Source organism: Caloenas nicobarica, chromosome Z, assembly GCF_036013445.1.
Source record: "Caloenas nicobarica isolate bCalNic1 chromosome Z, bCalNic1.hap1, whole genome shotgun sequence".
Taxonomy (NCBI): domain Eukaryota; kingdom Metazoa; phylum Chordata; class Aves; order Columbiformes; family Columbidae; genus Caloenas; species Caloenas nicobarica.
Window position 1 is genome coordinate 19,215,699 of NC_088284.1, and position 19,573 is coordinate 19,235,271.

At 38.1% G+C, this 19,573-nt stretch overlaps 1 protein-coding gene across 1 annotated transcript in view; it reads right to left on the reverse strand.

Moving 5' to 3' along the window:
- Positions 1–4,377: 4,377 nt before the first annotated feature.
- GOLPH3 (golgi phosphoprotein 3) overlaps positions 4,378–19,573 on the reverse strand; it is a 33,056-nt gene continuing 17,860 nt past the window's right edge. Inside the window, exons 2-4 of the mRNA XM_065657464.1 lie at positions 16,590–16,721; positions 10,277–10,391; positions 4,378–6,363 (exon numbers count right to left, since the gene is read on the reverse strand). Of these exons, the coding sequence (XP_065513536.1) occupies positions 5,939–6,363; positions 10,277–10,391; positions 16,590–16,721 (672 nt within the window). The 3' untranslated portion in view covers positions 4,378–5,938. The remainder of the gene's footprint in view (positions 6,364–10,276; positions 10,392–16,589; positions 16,722–19,573) is intronic.

Below are 19,573 nucleotides of genomic sequence, written 5' to 3' on the forward strand. Positions count from 1 at the left end.
ACCCCACTTTGACCAGGGGGAAAAGAGTATCCATACAAGATATTTTCAAAAAGCTCATTAAGAACATTGCATAAGATTAACGGCCTCAGAAATCTCAGACCTTTCCAGGAGAGGAAGCTCCCTTGGACCAGTTTTTGTTCAGGGACCAGCATTTCTCCATCAGGGGCTCTGCTTAGTGTCATACCTGAGGTGGGTTACTGAAAGGTTGCTGCTTGGAGAAAGAAACTGGTTTTGCTAAATTATTTCCGCAAGTCCTCTGAATACAGGGTCTGAGATTTTTAATGGTGTGTAGGCATTGTTCTGTTTAGCACTGCAAAACATACATGACTTAGCTAAATCTTATTATGTTTTCAGAAGTAACTGAGTTCCCCGGAGCTTAAGGGGTCAGAGCAGGATTTTATAACAAAAGCTGTTTGAGACATACTTTGGTTTCATTTAAACAGACACAAAATAAGGAAGGACCTATAAAGATGTCCTGGCAATGGCAAAGCAAGCTCATGAACTGCCTGTCATTTCACTTTACAACCACCAAAACTTTCTCCTAACACCTACCCATGAGATCAATCCCAGGGCAAAGGGAGGAAATAAAACAACACAAAACCACAAACAAACCAAACAACCCAAACAAAAAAAACCAAACAAAAACACCCCACCACAACAACCTCAAACCAAAAACCCCAACACCCAAGATTTGAATAAATGTATAAAAGGAAAGGTCAACACATGATAAATCCTAAAGAACTAGTGCACGACATGATGGCAAATCCTTTCTGAGCAGACATCAGATCCACTAGATGGGAACGAAGTGAATCATGTATTGGGAGTCAAGAAAGCAAAAATAAAAAACTAAAATATTTGAGTCTATTTTGCCAGGAAAGCAGCTTGTGTGATCACATCTGTGCCTCTTTCTACTCCTACTTAGTTCTTTAAATCAAATTAAATAGAAGTAAAGAACCCTCCGAATAATTTAAGCATCTACAAATTCCATTTAAAAAATGGTCAAATGAAGATGCTTTTTTGAGTTGCAAAACAAACTTTTTCTTTTTTTTTTTTTTTAACAAACAGAGAGCCCTAAAGGGAAAAATCACTCTTGAATATAACACCCTCACTGTAGCAAAAGCTTGAGGAAGAGAAAGGAAGTTCTTAGAGCACTGGCTCAGGAACAAGATCTACTCACATTAGAGAACTGGCGAAATCACCACCCTTGGCTGCAAAGTCCTCCCTGCTACATGGACAACAGCTGGCTTTTGAAGGAGGCAAAGAGCAGTTTCAAGGTAAATTAACATCAGACTTCGTTCACCTTAACAAAACACTTGTTATAAACTGTAGCAGGTGCCCAGCTGCTTCAGTTCAGTCACTGAAGCAGGTAGCATTTGTTGAAGAAGGCATCAGCAAGGAATTGAAGCAGAGGGGAAAGTGACTCTGAGGATAGCATACAGGAGAGTCAAGCTCAAGTTGACTGTAAAATTGAAAGCCAAAACAAATGTTAGTAATAAAAAGGCAAGACTGGAAACACCTAATGCTGGAGATCAGGACAACTCCATGAGCATGACAGAGGAAGTCATCGAGCAACAGGGAAAAGGGAAGAAAGAGATAAAACCAGGGGCCAAAATCGAGAGAGAAAAAAGCCAAAACAGCAAATTGTTTTTCAATACAGAAAGGTAGTGGGGACAAAGACCCAAAAAGCTACTGCTCATCAGCATTTCTTCCCCTATTAATTTCTGCTGCCTTAGGAAGCACCCTTTCTTCTCCTTTCCTACAGAAGCTTTTCCCTCCCGAGTCAGAAGGCATTTCCTACCGCCAGCTTTTCACAGGCTTCCTGCTGCTGCTTTGTAGGCAGGAGAAAACAAGACCCAACAGGAGGAAAGTCCAGATCTTTTTCAAAGATTAACATAGGCAGCATGTCTGACCATGCTTCTTCCCCATCCAAAGAGCCTCCCCTCCCGCCCAAGAAGGCCACCTCCTACAAACACCTGAAGTCACACTTTATATTCCACACTTCCAAAGCAGTTGACAGCATCTCATTTCCTGAGTAATTAAAGTGTTGTATACATCATTACCATATAATAAGTTAGTTACTTTTCTAAGAATTTTGTACTTCTCTGAAGGTGGAAACCCCCTTCGATATAGAGATGGACAACAGTGGAAACCAGGACATAAGAGGCTTTGACTACCTGAAGTGCCTGAAGCCCAGCTGAGGCAGAACTGAGGCTTTGATGGAAATCTTCTATTTCCCAAACTGGTAAAGACCAGAGCCTCAGAAAAAAACTGGAAATTACTTAGCAAATTTTTAAAAAAAAATCATTTAGGTATTGCATGCATGTGATACACAGTAACCACTTGCAGCTGACAGTTGAAAGGGTGCTTTATTTTGTTTCAGTACAGATTCAGTTCAGTTCACAGAGAACACATCAGTTTATATGCATCTTCACTTTGCAGGAGAAATGGGCATGAACACATGAGCACTCAGTCACCAGCCTTTTATAGCCAATTTCATAGAAAAACAGATGAAACCTTTCACCTCAAAAGCATCTTGTATAGCACACAGGTTCCACTAGCATCCCATACAGCACTGTAGCATCACCTCTAGAAACACAGGAAAGGATGTAAATCTCAAGGACTGTAAATATATATATACACACACACACGTGTGTATATATATACACACACATATATATATTTACTGCTTGGGCATTTAACTTCCAAAGTCTTGGTTTTGACATTAACTTGAAAGTTTGTTTTAAAAGAATGGATCCCTGAATAGCGTATGTTCTTCCTTGAGGCACGCGTTCAAGTTCAGGCTATGGACAGCCATCTTCACTTTAAGCAGACATTGAGAGCTGAGGACTCGGAGCAGCCAAAAGTGTCTTAAACCCAGGTCTCCAGGTGTTCGTGAGCTGCAGCAGCAGCTAATGGGAAGAAGGGTACCTGAATCTTATCACAACAAAGCTGTCTCCCATGCTTAACCATTTTATTAGAACCTGAAACAGCAACAAAAGCGGGGATGTTTGCTAAATCCTACTAAACTTACCTTCCTTGTTAGATGCAAGGTCTGGTAGCTCTGGTGAAGCTTTGGGCTTTTTAAAGCACAATATAGGACTCAAGACTCCAAAAGCTCATCTATTTCCCTGGCACATTCGGGCTTCTACCAGGTAGTCCAGCAAAAGACAGTCGCTCTTCACAAAACCTTCATTACTTGCATCAAAGTGCTTTGCCACCCCCAGTAGAAACTATCCCCATCACAGAAAGAGGTTCTATCTCTAAGCAAAATAAATCTGGTAAATACTGTAGGCAGTTATTTTCTCTGTGGAAAAAATAAAATGAAATTTAAAAAAGGAAAAAAAAGAAAATGAACCCAGCCTCTTTCCAGAGGGGATTAAAGGGTGATTTCTTTGAAACCATGTTGGCTGCAAGGGTGACAAAACTCCAATATCCTCCACAACCTAACACGAAAACAGCAGGAACACAGAATATACAGAATGGAGCTGAGAGGACAGAAAAGGGACTATGAAAGATACTTTCAGCCTGAAGCATGTTTCAAGTAGCTTAAATTTTCAAAGTAATTTTAAGAGTTTTGTGCACTTAACTTGCTCCTGAATACGTCACTATTTTTCTGACCTTTCCACCTAATTACTTTTCTCTCCTCTCAAAGAGCAACAGAAAATGAGAAAACAGATCACAGCAGCACGAGACAATGAAAGCAGAGTTAGCATATACTATCAAGTACAGCAAGTATTTTATAAGCTGTGAAATATGAGAGCAAGATGGCAACTTTCATTTTTCCTCCACTTAAAGCAGTCACATTTTGAAATGTTTAAAAGAAAACATCCGAAGTTCATGCCCAAGCTCCTCAAAGTTTTAAACACGGCATCTTACAACTGACAGAACACTGTCTTTTTATTTGTAAACCAGTTTGAAATATCTTACAATATACTTTTAATTCCATTTTTCTAAAGAAACAGCATTTAAGAACTGAAAGAACAGTGTGCCATTAAATGTTAAGGACCATTAAAAAACCCTTTATTTAAAAAAGGTTATATAGGTATGATGAATTTAGGTTGTATTTTAAAGTCAGCTACTTAAGCATCTAAATGATAGAAAATGAAGAGCAAAACTGTAAGTCCAGTCACAGATGAGGCTGTGGAGTTGTGCTCAAGACAAGAGGTCTCCCCAGGGCAGGCACAGCTGCTCTCTGACAAACTCACTGACTCAGCCATGAATCCTGCAGGTCTGAGCCACACCAATGATTAGGTCAGTTTGATCTACTTAATATAAACTCTCCCTTTCTAATAAGAAGAATATTCACTAAAGCTTTGAGTTAAGCAATTAAACCTTTCTAATTAGCAACAAAAAAATAAAAATGACATGCTTGCTCTGTTTCAGGCACTTTCAAGATCATAGTTTATTTACTGTAGGTAAAAAGCTAGTATACAGATTAAGGGTTCCCTTAAATTTCAACTCTACAGTTATACACCATCTAGTATTCTTGCTCTGAATATTAACCAAAGAAGTTTCTAAACACCGGTAAGCCCCACTATAAATCTGCATTGTTATGAGGAAAGAAAAAATACAAATCGATGCTCAATTTTTTCAATGCAGAATATTTATACCGTGAAACCAATGGGAGATAACAAGCAGTGGCAAAGAGGCAATAAATCTTAAAAAGGCCAAGTTCTTTATATATTTTTTTACAATAGTGTGCTAATCGGCATAATTGTACGTAAAAAATTGAAATATAGCAGAGCGTCCCATACAGAAATCTTTTGTCATCTGAACTGCAGTCATTACTTGCTAACCATTTACATGCAACACCTGCTAGGACTGACTTTTTGTTTTTAAAGTGTAAAACAGGTTATAAGGTTTAAGAGACAAACATTAATTTGTGTACAAAATTTAAAACTGCACCTAAGAATTGTACTGGTCATGAGCCTCTTCGATGAAGAGGGGGGTGCGGAAATACTATAAACAATGATAGAAAGCAGTCTCTTTCCGTACACTAATTACTAAAGGCAATACATAGACTGAGAATACCTGGATGGCAAACTCTGTGGACACTGGGAACAAAACAGCTTTCACATACATGCTCGTTACAGGACGCCTTTCTTTGCATCGAATGGCAATGGCTGACAGCAAATAAGGGGCACCAGGTGTACAACTAAGTAGATCTTGCAAAATACTAAGATGGGGATGTATATTGTTAATATACAATTTGAACTATATATACAGTATAACGGAATGTATCCCCTCCCAAAACTGGTTTATGAAACAATTGGACCTTTCTATACTAGCCTTATGACTCAGCTATCGTTCTAATGAAAATATAAGTACACAAGAGACTTGCACGGAAAGTAAAATTTACAGGGCATTTTACAGGAACTATTGACAAAGCTGCTTAATGGCATTTTCGCTTTTTAAGTAATTCTGTTAGATATAATTGAAACAACATCTGTGTATAAAATGTCCTGACAGACACTTCCAACATGTAGCTTTGGTGATTTTAAAAGGCCCTTTTTAATCTGTTATGAATTGTACTGCAGAAGCATTGATGCATGCACACATCTGTGTCGGCTGAGACTAGTGGTCCCAACTGCATGCACATTCTCTCCGTGAGGTTCTTTCCATGTTAAACCACTTCAATAACAGTGAGATGAAAAATAGATTAAACAAAGTATTTCAGATAACTCAAACTTAATAGGAAATGGAATGCCAATATGGCAGTAAAAGTTTTTTCTGTTGTTTTTAAACAGGAAGGTCTCTTGTACTAGGAGAATGCTGTATACAGATACACAGAGAAGGAGTGAATACGCCACTTATAATTCCCATTAAACAAGAGCCGATTCATCATGTAAGAAGGTACAAATTACAGAAAAACATGAATAGTCAATAGAAGAGAAACAACTGGTTTACATGAAAGGAGAATACTTCAGTCTGAATGCAGTTATTTTGTGAAAGCTGCTACAACAGCCCACAGAACCTCATTCGTGTTGGCTTTCATACATTCAACCTCAGGGTCTAAATCCAGAAGCTGCCGCACTCTCTTTGTGGCTAAATCATACTGCTCATCCAAAAGAGGGGCAAAAGCGTTCTCCAGAACATCTGAAGCATGGGCTAAATAAACCAGTGCCAGCAAGCGCTTGTCCATGCGGTGAGGGTCATTCACCCATTTGTCAAGAACTGCTTCCTGAACCTTCTTGATGAGGCGCTGCTTGATATTGTTGTTGGTGAGAGGGTGTGTAGTCATGTCAAAAAGAAGGAAGTTCTGTTTCTCTGTTGTCAGTACACCTTTTTCCACTAGATTTTTAGCTAACCGTTCACGGACATTTCGTAGTTGGTAGTGCAACTTCAATGGGTTCCATGTTTCACCTAAAAAAGCAAGAAAAAAACCCCAACAGTCAGGCAAAGTTTAAGCTGTACTCTCACCGTGTCCTCCACCCCACCCTGTGGTGCAAAATGAGCTGTCAAATTCATATAGCTGACTATTACAACAAGATATTGTGGGGCTGTTCGGCCTGGAGAGGAGGTGGCTGAGGGGAAACCCTATCACTCTCTGAAGCTATCTGAAAGGAGGTTGCAGCATAGAGGGTGCTAGTCTCTTCTCCCAAGTGGCAGGTGGTCATATGAGATGAAATGTCCTTGGGTTGTGCCAGAGGAGGTTCAGATTGGATACTGGGAACAATTTCTTCACAGAAAGGGTTGTCAGACACTAGAACAGGCTGCCCAGGGAAGCAGTGGAGTCACCATCCCTGGAGCTGTTTAAAAGACGTACAGATGTGGCTCTTAGGGACGTGGTTCAGTGCCAGAGTTACATTACGGTTGGACTCAATCATCTTGAGGGTCTCTTCCAACCAAAATGACTCTATGATTCTAATGTCAGCATTTCTCTGATCTCTGACCTACCCAGATATAGGCACAGAGACAGAAACTACATGAGCCTCCTTGGAAGAGCTTCTGTGTACATTTAAAGTTTGGACAAAATGCTAGCTAAGCCATGTCTTGATTAAGGATATGACAAGTAGACATACTGAAGAAAACAAACAAACAACCCACCCCCAAACCCAAACAAAACCAACCAAGCCAGTCATGAAGAAAGAATTTAATAAAAATTTTAAAAGTGCCTCCTCCAATTTTGTGCCTTTGCTGGCTGCTTCCAGCCTTTTGCCGGCTTTCTGCTTCCAGCCTTTTGCCATTTCAGAGACTGGAAGAAGTGTCAATGCCTTTCTTTCTGCCACAGAGACAATCTAATGCACACCCACCCTGTGCATTTCTCAGTTTCTTCAGGTTTTAATTCTTCTCTACCCTCCTGCCCCACCCAGGCAAAACAGTGACCATGCACTGAGTGTGTGTGTGGGTGTGTGTACACAAGAGCACATATTGGTCACAAGCTTTAATGTTTCCACAGAAGTTATTTCTAATGCTTTTTGAAAGGCCAGATTCTCCCGCCTTAACAGAGTGAGTGACTGTGTGTGCATACAAGAGGGAATTTAAGACACAAGATCAGCAAAACAGCTACTGATAATGCTAAAGTTGTTAAGCACCGAGAACTCCACCTTTGCTTAAGAGTTTACTTAACAAGCTAGAAAGTTTAGGTCCACCCTACTGAAGTATTTATCATAAGTATGAAGATATCCTTCTGCTATAAAAGAGTCTATGCATTTGAAGAGGTGAGGGAAGCAACATCATTAAGTATTTCTTACTCAGACGAGGCTTTTCTATAAATGATACGAGAATTTCTGTATCAATTCATTTCTATATCAGAAAGCTTCCTAAAAATTAATTGGTTAACATACAATAATAATAATAAAAACCACACATGACTTTAAAGTTCCTCCCACTGTGACAGAAGGTGATGTACACTGTATGCAAGTAACAGCCAAGTAATATAAACAAATGAAGCAACACCAACTGCACAGTGAAAGGCAGAGATCCCACTCAAGCCTGAATTACACAAGTCTCTGTAGGGTCCCACACCTCATTGAATGTGATTCCCCACCTTGACCACGAATGAAAGTGTCACACACACACACACACACGAGCACTCTCCTTACAGCATTTCACAGAGCAAAGGCTATTTCCAAATGTTGCTACATTTGTTAAGTGGATGTGGCTATACGGTGACAAAAATCGGTACTGTGGTGACACCTTGTGACCAATCTCCTCAATTACACACACTTGCTTGTCCAAACATGGACAGATATTTGTTACATCTACAGGAAGACCTGGCATTTTGATCCAATCTTCTGTATTCCCTACACTTGCTTCCCTTAGAGGCTATCTGATAAACAACATCAGCCTGGCACACATCACCTTACACATCCATATAAATATTTCCATAATAGCTTTGAACCCATATGTACTGTAAATTCAAGCAGCATTCTTCACATTGCTGATAACTACAGAGAGGAGCTATTTTTCCAGGATCAGGCCCTAAAACAAAATTATAAAAGAGTTTATAAAAAATAAAAACAAAACCAAAAACCACCAAAATACTTTTTTTCCAAAGAGCAGTCAACTAAACCATGGGACATGCAAAGAATGCTAATGCCATCCAAGAACTAGTAATTAATAACCATACGTACATAAAAATGATTGATCCAAGTCTTAGCCACAGCTCTGACGATAACTATCTACCCAGAGCCAAACTTAGCAGGGTCAGGAAAACCTTAGCTTAGCTGAAAACAAAAACCTACAACATTGTTCATTCATTAGTTGACCTTTTTTGAATCAGTACTAACTTGATGTGCTCCGCACTGGGAGAGAAGGTGAAATGTCAGCACAAATTATGTATCTGGGACAAGAAAAATGAATTGTTTTTGCAGGCTGTAAAAATGAAAGAGAGCTGAGCAAGAGCTGAACTGCCAGGCCAGGCAGCAGCTATGTCCCCTGCTGTTCTCCTCCCTCCTCGCAGCCAAGGAGCAAGAGCAGAGGGATGGCAAGGACAGGAGTGCAAACTGATGTGCAAGGAAGGCAGTTTAAGTTGCTACGGACAAATGAAAAGACCATAAAGAAAACAAGAAGGCAGAGAAAGCTTGAGAGATTTTGCTCACTTTTGAAACTCTTACTTACAGGTTGTTACAATAACAAATAGATTTAGATGGACAAATTCAAGTCCCATTACCCTCTACCTCGCAGAGTCATGTTGTTGACAAAACAGCGAGTTTTCCTCCTGCACTGTTTGCACAACTCAAGTACAGATCTGATCTACTCCAGAGAAGCTGCATTTTGTGTTCTGTAAAAACAGACTAACCCTGGTGATGAGTTTTGGCTACAGAAAAAACAAAACAAAAAACACCCAAACCAACAGAAGTATTACATGTTAAAAGATGGTCATTGTTCATTTCAGGTTAATTTATGCATCCTGGGGATACACCTGTTGGCAAGACATATAGAATCATAGAATCATTTCAGTTGGAAGAGACCCTCAGGATCATTGAGTCCAACCACAACCTAAATCTAGCACTAAACCATGTCTCTAAGAACCTCGTCTAAACGCCTTTTAAACACCTCCAGGGACAGTGACTCCAGCACTTCCCTGGGCAGCCTGTTCCAATGCCTGACAACCCTTTCTGTGAAGAGGTTTTTTCCTAATGTTCAATCTAAACCTCCCCTGGTACAACGTGAGACCATATGAAAAATGTTATCTGCAACTGTAAAGATGAAATCTGATTGACATTTCATTTTTTGGCAACAACTTACTCCCTTTACAGGAAGAGCTGTGTGCAGAGTACTTATCTTGAAAACTTTGCTTTGAACAACATGGAGTATCTAATATTTGAAAATATATTTTACATTTCCCCAGTTAACGGAAAAATAGAACTCTTAACTGTTTATTATTTCGTTGTGATTAATGGCCAAATCATCCTCAATTTTTACATCTGAGTGGTGAGCTTCTTACCTGCTTGCTTTATCAAAAGATCCAAATACTGAATACATACACCTGTACTCCATACTTCCACTAACTCTCATTTCCCATTACAGAGAAAGGTGCTTGTATCTCCAGGGTGCAGTCCTAATTTACTTTAGAGTCAGTGGAAGGCATTTCTTCCAGAGAGTGGTGATGTCCTCTGACACACCTAGATCTTTTCTATACCAAGTCAAAAGTAAGTTACTTATATTTGAGTAAAGGCTACAATCAACAAGAGACTACCCTGGACAACAGGCTAATTAACTTATTTGCATACTTTCTCCCAGAAAACCTTACAGCGTAAGATCTAGTGATGCCACATAACATAATTAGCTTTACAGGGTGGGGAGCAAATACATTATGTCCAAGGCTTACCACTAAGCAGTTCAATCCAATTTTGTACTGTTTCAGGAGGTTGGGTCTCTTTTATGTGTTTCAGAGCTTCATCAAGCAGAACATCCCCTGTGGGAGCATCTGACTTGCAAATCACCTAGGACAGAATAAAATGCAGTCAGTATTCTGCCTTAATGCATATGCCATAAACATCCACCAACAAAAAAATGGAAAAATCTGCCTATTATCAAAACCAAGCATATTTAAAAAAAATAAGGAGTCATCTCTAGGAATAAGCAAGTTTAAAAAAACATACCTAGTCAAAAACAAACAAAGAAACCAACCCAAGTATCTCAGATTTTAATTATAAAACTATGTTAAGTCATAAGTTATCTATAACTTAAATTAACCTTAACTGACTAAAACTATAGTATTAATAACATGCTTAATAGCTATTTTGTTAAGGAAGACAATCCACTAACCAAGCCAGGTCCTTCGCTTTCCCCCCAAACCAAAGTATACTACAGTGTTACATTACTCTCTGATGGCAGTCTATTTACTGCTTCACATCAATTTATTCAAAATACTGCAAAACTGTTAGGCCATGTGAAACAGAGAAATAAGTTACAAATTGAAAAAGCAGGAAAACTGGTTTTCTTCTTCCATGTACTGATGGACAAAAACAGGTTCCAGACAACATCTGTGAGTTTTACAGCCCTGAAAAACATGTTGAACAGCAGCACTATGTTCCATTCACCAATAGTTAAAACACATATACCAGGCAAAATATGTATATACCAGTAAACCCCTTAATATGCAACAGTAAATGTTGTATCATTTAAGTTTGTTCTTTAATAACTTCGACAATTATTTGAATTCTTCCCTCAAGAGAGTACAGGAGAAAAACAACAACTACAAAAAAACCAAAACAGTCACAGTGACATAATAAAATTTAAGTATTTGAGTAAATGCTTGTTTACAAGTAGTTATATAAACCAATACAAATGCCATTTTTTCTGGTTAGAAAAACATATGCACCAAACAAAAACATACAGATTAAACTAGCCTAAGTCAATATGCTTGAATAAAAACCAGATAACAATAAAAATCTGTCTTTCCTTGAGAAAAGAAGAATTACTACAGTTTCAAAGCTAGCTATGAAAATAACAAATCTGGTAACTTAAACAGTTTTACAAGTTAGTGTTTATAAGCATCAGGTAAGGAGATACAGGCAATTGACAGAAAAACTCACATCAACACAACTGCACATATACAAGAGAAGAAGCTAGTGAAAGCTCTTATTTTTCGTAAAGCTTCACAGTCATCAGAAAGGTGTCCTGGAAAAGCTTTAAGTGTCCTAATGAAATACATTCCAAGTTTAGTTCTGTTCCTTAGTTCTAATAATCCTTACTGCAAACAACAGAGGAGTCCAGTACATTTTCATAGTGTCTAGACACGACACCACAATGGTAAGACAGCTTCAGTACTGGCAAGATGATCCCAAATTGCAGGTGCATAGAAAGTCAATGAAATGGAAAGGAGAACTGCTGGAGAGATTTGTGATCAGATCATAGCTGAAATATTATTTCCAATTTAGATCATATATACAAAGCACCGAAACTAAGACTTTTAATAAAATAGGCAAGAATGAACCAGTCCATAATGCCAGGCTAAAAAGAACAAAGTTTGTTTAGATCTAAAGAGAAAGCATGTAAGATACTTTCCAAAGAAGGTATCAAACAGTAGGTTAGGGTCCCTACTTTGCGAAAAATAAAATATACCAGCTTATTCTGGAAATAAGAAAAACGCAGGATGTATTGTCAAAAATTTCAACAGGTAAATTAAACATGCAGGGAGCTGCCGAATTGCAGTCAATGGAGAATTTTAAAACTAAACATCTAGCAGGGAGAGTCCAGAGAAACCTCATTATCTGTTACTGCATCAAGATTAAATGGTCACTTGAGATACTGTCCAGGTCTCCATTTTTGGGAGCTGGATATTACTCCAACCATAAAGCTCAGATATTGGGTTTTAAGAACACAACTACATTTCAATCCAGACAATTCCTATTTGAAACTAAACATATAACAATGTGTACTTATCTTTCTGATTTACAAGCTTGCACCACAGTGTCACTCAAAACCCTTACTGAAAATATAGTGATATTAAATACTTTCCAGTTCTATATCAAGATTTTGAAGTTTTCGAAGTTTCTGTTCTCTAATTATACAGAAGCATCCTTCAAGATGGGTTTTTAAGCTGCAGTATTGTGGCTATAATTGGCACCTTTCAGACTTTCCTTTAATACTTAACCTAAAAACACCCAACTTATTTATTATCTTTACTTCTTTTTAAAACTGACATTCCAGCAGTATTTAAATTTCTTTCAAGTTCCCATATGATCAGTTTCACAGTAACGCGAGTTACACTGGATCACTCCAGCCTGCTGCAGTTGGTAACCTACTACTCACCATCTCACTTTAACAGATAAGATGTGAAGTTCTTTTTGACCTGTTTTATTATTAAAAAAAAGAGATCATAACGCACACACAATCAAAACAAACCTCACTGAAGAGATAAATGAAGTGCTTTTAAGTCTAGGATATAAGGTGGGTTTTTTGGGGGTTGCGGTTTGTTTGGTGGTTTTGGTTGGGTGGTTTTTATTTTTGTTTTGTTTTGGAGTTTAGAAACAGCTTTCCTTGCTTATTTGGGGTTAAGATGCTTTTTTCTACACTGCAAAGAAGTTTAAGTCAGTGTAAATATAATGCACTGTGACAGTACACACCTAAACACACAGGTGCTTAAGGGAAGAGCTGTAAGGTGCATAACATGCCCCATTCAACTCAGTCAAGACTCCATAGGCTCTTGCGAAGCCACAAGGCATTATGATTTTGTTTCAAAGTTTACCCTTCTCTGTAGCCAGGCATACAGCACTGTTTCTTCTCATTTCTCTGCCACACTGAATATTTACCGCACAGTTTCTTCTGATTACCCTTGCCCTTAAACAAAAGTATTCCGGTTCACACTCCCACGGTATTTATGTTGCCCTCTCCAGCATGTGGAGATAAGCAATAGCGGAAGCCCAGCCACCTCTCTCCTGTCTCCATGGATCTGCTCCTTCTTGAAGGACTTACTGATAAATGCTTCTTGGCTAACTCTCTTCAGAATCAGAACAGCACGAGAAGAGTGGGAAATCGAGTGGTTTGGCGAAATTGTGAATTGAATCATCACAGAAGATTAACCATCCACAAAGGGGAATTTTTTTTCCTCTCTTTAACAAAAGAACTAAGGTAGAGAAAGAAGCTAAGATCCTCCTTCTTTAGAGATTATGGTCCTTAGCCTTACTGCAAAAAAGTCTTTCTTTATTCAAATTTTTCAGTGACTTATCAGGTACTAGATCTGCTTTGCATCCAACTACCGATGAAATTTCAATTATACAGAATATTTAATTTGCATTTTCCACAATGTAGTTTTGCAATTAAACAATGCTAAAGATTAGGCACTTCTTGCATTGATTTTTAAGTAAAACACTTCATAATTTACTTTTAATACAAAAATTCACTCGTGCATGAATCACTCAGAATTGTCAGCTATAAAATACTGAAGTAAATCCACCATGGATTTGTTGGGATTTCTTTTGTTTTCAAGAACTGTAGGGATTTGGTTTGCTTTCTGAGGCTGTAAGGCAGCACAGAGTACCATTTTATATCATCAATAACCGCTAGCCTTAGAAATTACTTTATTTATATATAAACTTCAATATTCACTTGTTTCTAAAATTGATACCAGCAGATAGAGCTCAAAAATGATGCAATAATTACATACTCTTAAACCAAATTTACGAGGATGTTGCAGCATATAGAATGTCATATTGACTTTCAAAGTTTCACTAACGTCCACCAAGTCCTTGTCTACCCATTTCTCAGTCTCATTTGTGTGTCTGTGGCATTCAAGCATGGTTTTAATGCATCCTGATCCATTCTTAAGTTCCACAAAACCACAAAAAAATATGAAAGATCTACCTGAATTAAGGCTTGAAGTAGAAATCACTGCAGCTAGCAATCTTTTAAGTCAGCTGTATGACTAAGGCTACAGTTAGCTGGTTATAAATCCGTACTACTGCCTAAAGAACTAGTTCTGCCCTCTTCTTGTTCTCACTTTATTGCTTGTGCCAGCAGTCTCACTTTGTGCCCCGCCTAAAGACAAGATCAAGAAAGTAATTCAAGTGAAAACTAAACTATCAAAAAAGTGAATTAGTTTTCAGCCAGAGGCGTTATCCGACACAGATACACAAATTCAAGTAACAACCCAAGAGAGACTCCAATAAGCCTCTTCACAAAGACAGGACTACCCTTCTCAGCTGCAACACAGGCCAAAACTCCCTTTGGACCATGGCTTGAAGATAGAGGGTCTTGATTCACAAATCAAAGTTTTGAGTTTTAAGGATGTTTTACCTTCCCACAAAATCTGAGGATGGACCTGGGGTGAGGAGAAAGGAGGGCCAGCCTGAGAGGCAGAAGCCACAGATAATGGTATTGCCACTGAATCACAACCTTCGATGCAACTACACAGTTCATTCCACACACTAGGCACAGTATTTAATTCAAAGTGAAAACTGAGAGCAAGGGGAGAAAAGCCTGCAAAAGGGGGACAAGAAGGGCACTTGGTAGAGTTGGAAGACTTGCATCCAGCCAACACAGGAACAAGCCTGAAACTTACTGTTAAAGAAAAGCTTCAGATAAGGTACAAAACACCACAAGTCATTCATGAGAGCCATTTCTAAATTGAGAGAGGTGGTGCAGAGGGAGAAGAAACCTCATACACATCAGCAGTCATGGATTTTATTTGCAAAAAATTACTTAAGCAGAAGTGAATCTTCATTTGAATTTTAAATTAAAGCCTTTTCCATAGAATGCTCCTCTCTGCATAAAGAATTCCCTCTATTGCCTCATTAAGAGCAGAAAGAACAAAACCTTTAATATTGGGCAGCTCTTCTATCTCCTTAAGCAAAGGTGGGAGTGAGAAGAAACAAAGCACACTTGCCCACTCCCAAAGCCACATAACATAAAAAACCCACACACCAAACGAAACAAAACATATACACAAAAAACCCCACAAAAGAAAAAGACACATACACAAAAAAAACCTGACCCCATAACCAACCAAAATAAAACCCACAAAGGATGACAATAATTCGATAATTTTGCTTGTATTCTTTACTGAACATATGCAACGGTTATTTTTCCATTTTCCTAAATAAAAACACAGTTAAAATTTCAGGTAGATAGAGCTGACAAGGTTTGCACAGAATTAAAATAACTGCTAAGGAATATTCCTGAATGCCTATAGAGCCAAAACCTTTGGAGGAAAAAAAATTGTGCAGACTAATCAATGTTGAATGTGCTTACATGAAGCTAAGAGAAGTAGGAGCTGTTTGTCTGAACAGAGGTTCGATTCTTCAGACAAGGGGGAAGCTGGCAGAAAGTTGGGAAATCTGTCAGCTTTCCTTTGAAAAATTTAGCGAAAGATAATATTGACAGGGAAATTTGCCATAAAAGAGAATTCATTTGTGGTGGATAGACAACATTTGACTATGTTTTCAGTAAGTTTATTTTACAAGTATCCTCTAGTGCTGACGAAATAAAAATTCTTCAAACAGCATGACTTTGCACATTTTGTACTAAGGAAAAAATCCAGCATAAAAACTAGTAAATTAAGGCCTCATATCTTCAGCCCAATTCAACACAGAACCTTAAAAACTCGCCCATCTTAAAATGCCAGTGAGCACAACAAATTAAACACACCGGTCACATGCTTAAGCGGGATAGTTTTGTGTTCTCAGGGGCCCAAGGTACATGGATCATTTCCTTCCCATGCATTGCAAGCACAAACTGCCACACTGTGTACAAAAGAATTAAACAGCTTGCAGGATACATCTGGCAGGCTGTCTGTTAGCCATTCCTTTGAGTTCCAGCCCACATCTCACCAACATTGCAAAAGCCAGTTCCTTCGGGAGATTAGAACTGGTGCTACTGGCTCTCAACAGGAAGTGCTGCCACCGCACCCTGGCCAGAGGTGGCCAGCTGTTTCTGCAAGGTTCCCAACAGCAGCAGGAACATGTCAAGAGAACCAACAGGAACACAGGACACGTACAGAACATCTTCCAAGGTACTTCAGCTCACCATTTAAAGACCTTTATCTCTATGCATTTACCTTAGGTCAGTACTCAGAGTCCCCATCCCCATGTAAAGAAAAAAAAAAAGTAGTCTTTTTCTTGCAACCTGTTGTAATTTATAGCTACTATATTGCCTGAAGTGTGACACAAAAGTGAATGTGACCATTTCCCTCCACTTACCTTTCTTGTTAATAGACTTTTGCGCCTCATTCCACAAGCCTCTAGCTGAAGACGCCCTCGCAATGCCAATTCGATTAACATACAGCCACGCAATCCTGAGGAGATGCAATCATTCCAGAACGATGTGTAACCCTGGGAAGAATGAAAGACAGTAAGATACTGCCATCTCCACACCTGAAAGCAGACAGGAAAACAGGCTTACTGCCTTCTCTAAGCAGTTCGCCTGCCTTCATACACTTTTGAAGTAGCATCACTAGTCAACTACCATTCCTGTACCGAAAACAGGAGAAAGAAACCAACTTATCCCCTATTAGTTTTGACAGTCTCTGCTCTTTGAAGAACAGTGAAATCTCATGAAAGCAACACAAAATGAACCAGCAAGATATTGAGAACTCTGAGATATAAGGTGTAGTTTATATACAGTCAAAATAAACATAGTATATTTTTAATACATGAAGCATTTGGCATTACCAACATCACACAGGCTTATCCAAGTTTTCTGAGAAACATTAACATCATTTCACATCCACAAATAATATGGCACTGATGAAATCACAACCACCTGAAAATCAATACTAAGTAAACTATGGAGGACAGTGGAAACACAAATGTGGCAACCGGCACAAACCACAAAGCAGACTTTTCAGCTTTAACATAGTAAAACATCGGACAGAAGTTGTCAAGTAAATATTTGGAACAGGATCTATTTTGTCACTTAAATCCCCTGTAAACATGTCTTTTTAAAGCTTGATGCATATTGTTCTTATATGTACTGCAAAACTGTGTGAACCACATTCATTCAATGAACCATACCACATCTACCATGCTTTTTCATCTGTATTTCTTCATTGATAGCTGTTTGCTTAAACAGCAGAAGTATTTGACCCAATACATTTACTTAATATCTAGAAATACATGTATTGACTTTCATACTCCATTGCTTAACAATTATGATCCAAAAAAAGGATTCTATTTTACCTAGAGAGTAGTCAACACAGTTCTTGCGTATTTTTAAATATTTGAGTACCTAAGACAGAACAAAATCTTTCTAAGAAATGTTTTGCTTTTGAGAAATGACAAGAGAAACACTTGGTACGATCCACAAAGACCTCCCAAAACCTCTCTAGTGATGCATCTCTGAGAATATTCGCTTTGGGACACTTTAGAGAAAAGTGTTGGAAACACTTTTGCACTAAAACGACTTTTGCAATAAGAAGAGTGCACTCCCTTTCATGAAATTCATCTTAACCAATAACAAAGACTAGCTTAAATCAAGAGCAAATTCAACTTTATTCTAATCACAACTAAAAGTTGCCAATGTATAGAGATACAAGATGCATACATTTGAAGTCTACTAAAGTTACAAACCAGTCCTTAACTAATGCATGCCAATAAATGTAGGTTTCCAGGAACACAAGAATATTTGTTTCCTTTTAGCATTTAGATCTATTTTCAAGAGCTGCATTATACAGATGAACAATACTTCCAAAAAGTCTACAAAAGCTCTGAATTTCTAGAAAGTAATTACCAAAATGTCAGGTATTTATCTTAAAAGGTCATAAATTTAAGGTTGGAAAGGGATTTGAGAAGTTATCTAATCAGCAAGTTATCTTATTTGTGAGTATCAGGTACACTTGTGAGTCAGCCATTCTGTAAAGATTTTTGTTGGCACCAGACATTTCTTTGCCAAAAAACATACAAGATAAGGTGCAAGCATTTGCTTGATTAAAAGAAAAAACCTACTACATTCTACTATGTCCAATCAAATAGCCTCTTTATATAATAATTTTTGAAATCAGACAACACATATGCAAACTAAAAATCTATTGCATAAATTTACAGCTGTGGCATAATGCATATACACTTCTTTATATTCACAAAATGTGTTATATTATTATGCAAACAATTAAAGAGCTAAAGTTTTCCCATTTATTGAGTAATGAAAACTGAATTTATTTTTAAGTGAGTATTTTTCAATGAAGTGACGTTAACTTCACCACTCCTGGCAGCAATTACCAGATGTAAACTCCTCTGCTCCAGCAGTTATTCAACATATAAGCCACAGGCTGTGAGATGCAGAGAAATACAAGATCATAGGATAATTCAGGTTGGAGGGAACCACAGGAGACCTCTAGTCCAAACTCCTGCTGAAAGCGGGTTCAGCTATGAAATCAGATCAAGTTGCTCAGGGTTCTATACAGTCAAGTCTTGAAAACCTCCAAGGATGGAGACTGTACAACCATCCAACAGCTTTTAATCAAGTAATTCTGAAGACAATTCAAAAATATTTTATTCTTCATAAATGGAACTATTTGCTCCAGTAGGTTAGATGACATTGAAAATGTATACTGTGTCACCACTGGTTTGTAGTGGTTGGTTTTTTGTTTGTTTTTTTCCCAGGCTCAGCGTTTGCAAGTGATCCACTAGAACAGGAACATGATATTTCAATATACAGATTATACTGCTATTAACACAGTGAAGGAGATATTTAGAACAGTCAGTGTCATCCTGAATATTTTTCAATCCATTAAACTATCTTTCCAGATAGTTCAGGCAGATGGACTGGCTGTTTCTGGCACTTAACTGCAAAGACCTCAGACAATGGAAGGAACCTTCACAGAAGGTCAGTTTAGCACACAACAATCTAACTAAATAATCCTTTAACTCAAACTTCCTGGTGTAACTGAAAATCAGTAGAAGACAACGTTTATCTCCAATATTGGAAACAGCTTCTTGACACGTACTTTAAATAGCATAAGGCATAACTAGAAAAAGGTGCATAAAAGAGAAACAATAATGCTCAGCATTATAGAACTACTGCCTATTAAAGAGGCTACAGATGGTCAGTGAGGAAGAGTGAAAGGGGCAGAGAGAATAATAATAATATACAGAGAGGGAGAATAGCAATATAGAATAATGTACTATTTGCACAGGAAATAATTATTTTTCTTTTTCTACAGACAAGAACTAAAAGGTGGTAAACG